The 8135-nt window shown below is 34.5% G+C and overlaps 1 protein-coding gene across 1 annotated transcript; it reads left to right on the top strand.

The window, feature by feature from the left end:
* Window positions 1-5956: 5956 nt before the first annotated feature.
* On the top strand, window positions 5957-7813 carry LOC132165272 (uncharacterized). The gene is made up of 4 exons (XM_059575764.2): window positions 5957-6044; window positions 6138-6237; window positions 6552-6651; window positions 7679-7813. The coding sequence occupies exons 1-4, from the start codon at window positions 5957-5959 to the stop codon at window positions 7811-7813; spliced, it is 423 nt and encodes a 140-aa protein (XP_059431747.1).
* Window positions 7814-8135: the final 322 nt, after the last annotated feature.

Here is an 8135-nt window from a genome sequence, read left to right on the forward strand (position 1 = left end):
TTGTAAGAGAGAGAGATTTTGCACCCCACCAACCTCAATTTCTAGAAGCGCGTTAAATTAATACACTTAAAATTTTTTGAGATAAGTTGTGATTAATTTTACACAAGAAACTTCAAATTGTGACACTACTCGCTAGAGGTGACGGGGATGTCAACAACAACAAAAAAAAAAAAAAAAAAAAAATTAAATTAAACAAAAGAGAGCATAATAAAGTGGTTGAATTATTCTCTGGAATAGTAATATCCATAAGAAAGCGTGATTGCTTTTATTTATTTTAAGAGTAAAAAAGGGGCAATATGGCCCGCGGCTAAGCTTTAAGAACAATCTCAGTTATGAGAACACGGGTGTCTCTTTGTCCACCCTCTTTAATCAAGAGTCTCAAAGACCAGCAGCAGCAAGCTGCAGCCTGATCACCTTGGAATATATTTCAAATTAATTTCCACTACTTTCCATATTTCTGCTTCAAGAACACACACCCATCACATGGGGGGGACTCATTAAAAATTAATGTAAAAAAATTGAGGCAAAAATTTGTAAAGCACCACAGAAAAAGCCTAAGAAATAGAGCTACCTTTTGACCTTCTCCGTCTAGGATCTGGTGAGGAAACAAGAAGAAGAATTGCAAATGGTTTAAGGCGTGGGGAAAAAAAAGAATCTGCTTGGATAGTGGCACGCGAACTTATCGCCTCAAATTATGAGAGAGAGAGAGAGGAGGATGTTTTAATAAAAAGGGTCTTTTACAGTTCCCAAAATGTTCAAGAGGGGGGGTGGGGTGGGTCAAATTTGAAATAAAAGAAAGAGTAGGGAGGAGAGGGAAAAAGAATAAGCAAAACCCAAGGAGAGTGTTCCCCATTGCAGGCCCAAGGCAGGGCTCCTTTAGCGCCGGTGTCCCCGCTTTGCCCTATTTGCTTACTGCTAAAATGTGTGTGTTTAAAAGCTAGCAACTTTGTACGTACCCCCCCTTCCATTCCGAAACTTCTTTCTAGACAAAATCCCTTCGCTGACATTCTGCACTCCTGTTCCCAAGATTCTCTCTCTCTCTCTCTCTCTCTCTATCCACCAACACACACAAAAAAAAGAAAAAAAGAAAAAAAGAACAAACGCATACATTTTGACCATCTTTTGCTGCCCTACGACGTATTCATTTGTTAATTTAGGTTAACTATGAAAACCTACTATTTTATCCTAAGCTAGAAGGTATGTTCTTGGTGGAATAATAATAATTGTGGTAATGGGTGGGGTGGGATTGGGATATAGCCTTTTTGAATCATGCATGCAAAGTGTGTGTATATATATATATATATATATAAAAGATTGAAAATCATCTACTTTTTATAAGTGAATATTAAAGAGGAGATGTTGGATATATATATAAAGTATATATTTTTGTATCATGGTGTGTGTGTGTATATATATATATATATATACAAAAATATATACTTTATATATATATATATAAGCCAAGTATGTTATTCTCCGTAGGAATAAATATAATGAGGTGCAAGCATGATACAAAAAGGTGGGGGGTTAAAATAATAAGAATAGAAAAAAGGGTGGAGGTACAATCAAAAGGAGTTGTTTGGGTTTTCTGGTGGAGAATATTTCAGGTGCATGCGCAAGAAGGTGGTGTTTGATTTTATTTGAGTACAAACTAAGCATGACAAACCCTAAAGTAAGTGATGCTCCCTCTTGACATCATTCCACTCACCTTCTTCACCTTCCCATCCCGAGGCACAACCTACCAGTATACATTCTCTCCCTCTTCACCCCTTCTCCTCCTCATCCCTCTCTCTCTCTCTCAGCTCTTCTTCTTCTTCTTCTTCTTCTCCTTCTTCGCCTTCTCTCATGTTCTATCAATATATATATAGTTGTTGGTTTTCTTTAACATATGTTGTGTTGATCATCATGATCATTGTTTCTTTGTCATTCATCATCATCTTCTTCTTCTTCTTCTTCTTTTTCTTCTTCTTCTTCTTCTTCATAAGCTCTTCCTTTTCCAAACCCTAATTTAGTTCTTTGTTGAAAAGACTCAATATGAGTGATAATTAGCACGACCATTTTTCAGTTGGATGAAAACCAAACCAAACAAAGTTTTGTTTGTTCAATGAGTGTTGTCTCATGGTTTTTAGTAGCTTCATGTAAACCATACGTGCGGTGAAACCTTGCACGTTGCTCATCATCTTCTTCATCCCCCCCGTGATTTATGGAAAAATAATTACAATTTTGGGACCCCACTAGCTAGTATTGAAATATAGAGCTTTTTATGCCTTGCATTGATACTGACTCGCTAGCTAGCAAGCCAGAAAATAAATCATGATTGGAGATCCCACTTCAACATTAATTAAAAACAAGTTCCCCCACCTCCTTTTCTTTCTTTTAATTTTTAATTTTTTAATTATGAATAAGTTCTTTTCCCCTACCATGGGTACTTAAAATTATGATATTATTGTCCTTTGGTGGAAAATGGGACCATATATGGAATTCTTTAATCAAGTTCATTTTTTTTCCTTTCTATTTCCAGGCCAGCAAGCTTGAAAGCCAAAAAGATCACTGCAAACTCTTTAGTATCGCTGTGTGTTTTTGCTGTGGCAGTCGTAGTGGAAGAACTTTATAATTTGCTTTATGCTTTTCTTATGGATGGATGGATGGATGCATGGGATGCAAAGAAAGCGATGTTGGTGAGGTTCAATCTGATGACGGATTTACGTGTGGAAAAGTCGTAAAAGTTCTCGGATTGAGCCGCGCCAATATCACTTTCCCATATCATTTCCCCAACTGCATGCTTTCCCATATCACCTGATGATTATCAGTTTCTCTTGAAAACTTGTTTTTCTGATATATATTCTAATATTCGATTCTACTTCTTGCATGATATTGCATGTTTTATATATCTTAAATTATCTTTTCACAAAAAGCATCTCTTAGATTTATCCCTTATACATATGCCAATATATGTAAATTGCATTATTGTTGTTGTTTGATGATCACTTGGAGACTCTCTAAAGCAGGTCTATAGAATAACGTCCGGATACTTGCAATTGCCGGCAAACTACAGGTATCATTTAAGTCCGGATTCGAACATAAGACCTCGAGGCATAAGTATAACATTATTGAAGCTTCCATTCGAGCTGCCCGTGCGGGACATAAATTGCATCACGCGCGTAGACTTCTTTTCTTGCAGCAGTACTTATTTGTTTTTCTGGAGTACCAATGTTGAACATATTGGCCAGATGAAATTGAGGTCTCACTTTAAACACTCTCCAAGGTATTACATTAATTCTCCCATATATATATATAATATTGCTTTTATTTTTTATTTTTTTTTTCTGGTTCCAAGCAGTTCTCCTCTATAGACAAAGCACAGGTATGCACTACAAAAAAAACTAGTATTTTCTGACGTGTGAATAGTGCAACTCTGCATATATATATATATATATATACACAGTTTCTAAGAGTAAAATCTTTCTCTCTCAAGCAATGGATTTAAAATTCTCTCTCATTCTGTGAAGTGCTTAATTCTGTGTGTAATTAGTAGCTAAAAGAGTGTTTAAAAATGGTATACTCTACAGGAATAAAAACACTTGATTAATCAACAAAACATTGAAGGACAACCCATGGAAGGAGGTCATATCATAGTCATAGAGGCAAAAAAGTGTCGAATCATCATTTGGATTTCATTGGAAACTTGATGCTTCTAATCTTTTGCCATAAATAGCTTCACTGGTTCCATTCCTAATAATGAGTTGTCTTATATAAGGAATGCATTTGTTCCCCAAATCTAAAAGCTTCATTTCCTAAGGCAACCAACAAGCTAGCAATCTATTAAGTAGCTAGTACTACAGTTTCTTGATTTAATATGCATGTTGTTTCTTCTTCTATATAACTATATATCACAGTTGGCTAAATGGGAATATGATCATCTCCAGTTTATTTGAATTAAAAAATATTTAGTTACTTATATTGGAGGGTTATTTTTGTATCATCAAAAAATTGAAGAGACAAAAATACCCTTCTAATATAATTTACTGAATATTCTTCAATTCATTTAAATTTAATATGATCCTAATTCGGCCAAATGGGCCTTTCTATCGAAAGAGAAAGAAGGGTGCACAGTGCGCTCCATCTTATTCTTTCTTATAGCTTTGTCAAAACATAATAATGAGATGGGAGCCCATAATTAGAAAAGTATGTCATGGATATACCTTTTTGCTTCACGTGTTTGGATCTGATGCAGGAGTCATAGCTAATGCTGAGTTGTTTGATGCTGAGTTGATAGCCCTGGCATACCTTGACAGAGAGAATCAGCACAAGAATGACAAGAATTGATGATTCGACATGACTAGAAGTAGAAGTAATTGGGGCTAGAAGTACGCAGTAAAACGTGCAAAACTTTCGTTACCAGTATTAGAATTGTGCATAAGACCCCAATTTGAGAAGCTTATTTTAATTTTCAAGGGGTAGTTTAATCGGCTGTGGATCACGCATAATGAAGTAGAAGTCACTAGTTCGAATCCTTCCTCTCTCTTTCCTTGTGTGGACATGTAAAAAACAAAAGAGCTTATTTTGTTGTGCATGCATGATGTCGATTCCACTAAGCTATGCTTTGGTGAGCGTCATTTTGGGCCTCAAAATCTGTTAATTGTCTTCTCCTCCGAATAAGATTTCTTTTGTCCATTTTAGAAAATATTTCCATTTGCGTTTTAGAAGGGTACGGTATTTGTTATTGGATTTTGACAGAATTTTGGCAGAGTTCTTGCTTTGATAATAGTTTGATTTTGTGACTGTTTGGGATTGTAGTTTTAATAAGTGCGATTTTAAAAATAGCGTTTTTGAAATCACTACCTTTTCCTTATTGAAATCGCAGATTTTTTTCCTATTTAAATTAAGTGCTTTTTAAATCGCAATGCCAAACGCCTTACGTTTTGCGATATCTTTTAAAAATGCAAATTATTTTTGTGAAATCGCAATTCCAAACGTACCATTTGTTTAAGAAACAGATTTTTGTCATTTTTGGTGATTTTTAAATTTCCTTTAGCTATTAATTGAGTCCGGCTTGTGGACTAAATTGATATATTCGATTTTGGAGAATAATTCAGCAGTATTTTCAGAGAATATCCTCCTCACTTTTTCTTTTTTTTTTTGGGAGAGGTGGCATGTAGTCTTATGTCACCATATTGTTTATATATATATATATATATATATATATATATATATACCATATGTATTTTTATTTTAATCATACAAAAAATGGACCGTCTGGAACTTTGAGTATGCTGTTCAGGGTCTATTCGAAACTCACTTGCTTTTTGGGGCTATCCGACTTACCTCTTAAATTAACTGAAGTGCACTTGTGAAAAACTCATTGCCGAGACCTATGCACTTCCAAGATTAGTTGGAAGCGAGCTCCAGATACTCCGTACCAAATATATATATATATATATATATATATATATATATATTAAAGGATGTTGAGAACCTAAGCTTATGGTTTTGTAACATATTAAAAAGGTCATGACATAATCTGTAAAAAAATTTGTAAAATATATAAAAAAAAAAAAAAAAAAAAAAGAGGAAAAGAAAAGAAAAAAGGAAACGAATCAGCATTATTCCTTGTGTTCCCAGCAAATCATGTCTCTGTTGAACGTCTATAACCGTCTCCGTCTTCAAAGCACAACCAAATAACGTTGAAACAAATATAAACTCTCTCTCTCTCTCTCTTTCTCTCTCTCATCTCTGACTCTTTGACCTCTTCGAATGATCACCAAAGCCCTAACCCTACCGGCCCGTTACCACCGAAGGAAATTAAACTCAGAAAATATATAGCCATTTTCAGATTTCCTTGCGGTAAAAGGTAGGGTTAGGTTTCTTTTGGTGTACGTAATTTATACTCCGGCCGGGCATGGGGCTGCACATGCCGGAACCATGCTTACGTGGCAATTAATGCATCTCTCCTCCGATGAGCGTTTGGAAGACCTTAGCCTACCACAGGCTGCCTCAACAGCCCCTCCGCCTCTCCGTTCTCAAGTTGGATGGCTCCTGCTTTGGTAATATATTTATTTCTTTTTTTTTCTTTTTTTCTTAGATTTTTAATTTGGAAATTATTACAATTGGGAAATTTTTAAATGTCAATTAAGCAGAGGTGGTAGTTGCAAGGACGGCGACAATTGCAGAATTGAAAGAGGCCGTGGAGGAGGTTTTCAGTCGGTTTCCAAGGGATAGAGAGATTAATATTTCTTGGTATGGACTAATTAGCCATGAAATTACTAATTTTAAGAAGAAAAAAAAAATGTAATATATAAAAAATTTTATGCTTTTTAGAAACTCCCTTGATTCTAATTCTGCAAATTTATTGCCACCACACACCAGAGGAATTCAAGTAATTGTAAATAAAACATCTAATCTATTGAGTTTAATACGAACAATTGGCTTAATTAGTTGTGTTGGGGTTTTTTTTTTTTTTTCCTAAACCGAATATATTATTTACCTTGATTAAATCTTTTATTTTTAATTGTTAAATTCCTAAATTAAGAAACCATTTTATGTACATGCAGGTCTCATGTATGGGGTCACTTTTGTTTATGCTACAAAGGCCAGAAGCTGGTTGATGACAAATCATCTGTCCGACTGTTTGGAATCAAGGATGAGGATGAGGTAATCCACTTTATATTAAAAGGCTACTTGTTCTAAAAGTTTAATTAAATAGAAAGAGATAAATTTAATTATTTAATTTATATTCTGATACATTTTGTTATTGAGAGTTTAAGATATCCTAATGAGTTCGTTCGATAACGCTCTTTGAGTTTGCTTTTTAGCATCAAAGTAAAGCCATTAACAAATAATTTTAAATACCCAACACTTCACATTTATCTCACATCATAAGTTTTATCAAACAAACCCAATATCTCTTCTACGTAGTTTTCATACTCAAATAGACGAAATCTATTCTTTGAATAAAACAAACTTTTTGTTATATCTCAGCCAATGGTACAGTTTTACATTGAATATTACATTACACTAAATATTTTTGACTTCACTGATAATAGAAAGTCTTTCTCAGTTGGACAAAATATTACGAGTCAGACAACTTAATATGGTAGACTAACTGTCCTTAAAGAGTAGCTCAGTCGACTGAATACTACGTCTTATGAAGCATATATTGTTTCACATATATGTCAAAACTCAAAAGCATTCTGGGACCCAGAAAACAAAATGACATGTATGGCTGAGTTGATCCTGACTCTGACATAAATCTTTACTAGATTCCCGGATAATTTTAGTATATATTTGGACAATATTCCTAGGATGTCGTATTTTAAAGGCTATATATATGCCGGGATTTATTTGAGAAGATTTGCTGTAACTTTTTGAAGTGGAAGATCTTGAACAAATCCCGATCACTTCCAAAGTTTTTTTTTTTTTTTTTTTGTTCATAGCTTCCTTGCTTGAGGCTTGTCATCTTAATAATGTTTACAAATTACTTTCTATATATATATATATATATATATATATATACACTACGTATAATACAGCAGAAAAAGGGAAAAAGAAATTTGAAATTAGTATCCTGCACTTTCTCTTGCATGCATTGTGAGCATTTCACATGTTTTTGATGCTTAATTACTTATTTAGTAGCTAATAATAGTTTTTTTTTTTTTTTTTTTTTTTCTGAAACATACAGCTGCGTTTTGTCCGACATCTTACGATTAACGATGGCCAAGAACAAGAAGAGAGACCAGTACTAAAGCAACCAAGTGCAAATATCAACAGCTTGTGTGTTGAAATGGCTAAGACATTAACAAGAGAAGGCTGGTAGAGGTAGGATGGATCTTCCTAAGAAAATTACTCCGTCTGTAATTGGTTTGCTTCACACACACATATTTATAGATCAACCCGGAAGCCTGCTAATTGATACATGTACAGTAAAACGCAGACGGGGAGATGAAAAAATAGCTTTTCTTTTGAGAAAAAGGTCGGTCTCTAGAGATTGCCTTTAAGGTCCAATTTTCACCATGAAGCGAGCACAGAAAGGTGAGTTTAAACCAACAGATTCGGACAGCCGCAGATCAGCCACCAAACTCACTACCTCATCTGATAAATCTATCACTCCGGGCTCCAGCTATCTCTTTATATGTCTA

This window comes from Corylus avellana, chromosome 11 (genome assembly GCF_965113065.1).
Source record: "Corylus avellana chromosome 11, dhCorAvel1.hap1.2, whole genome shotgun sequence".
Lineage (NCBI taxonomy): Eukaryota > Viridiplantae > Streptophyta > Magnoliopsida > Fagales > Betulaceae > Corylus > Corylus avellana.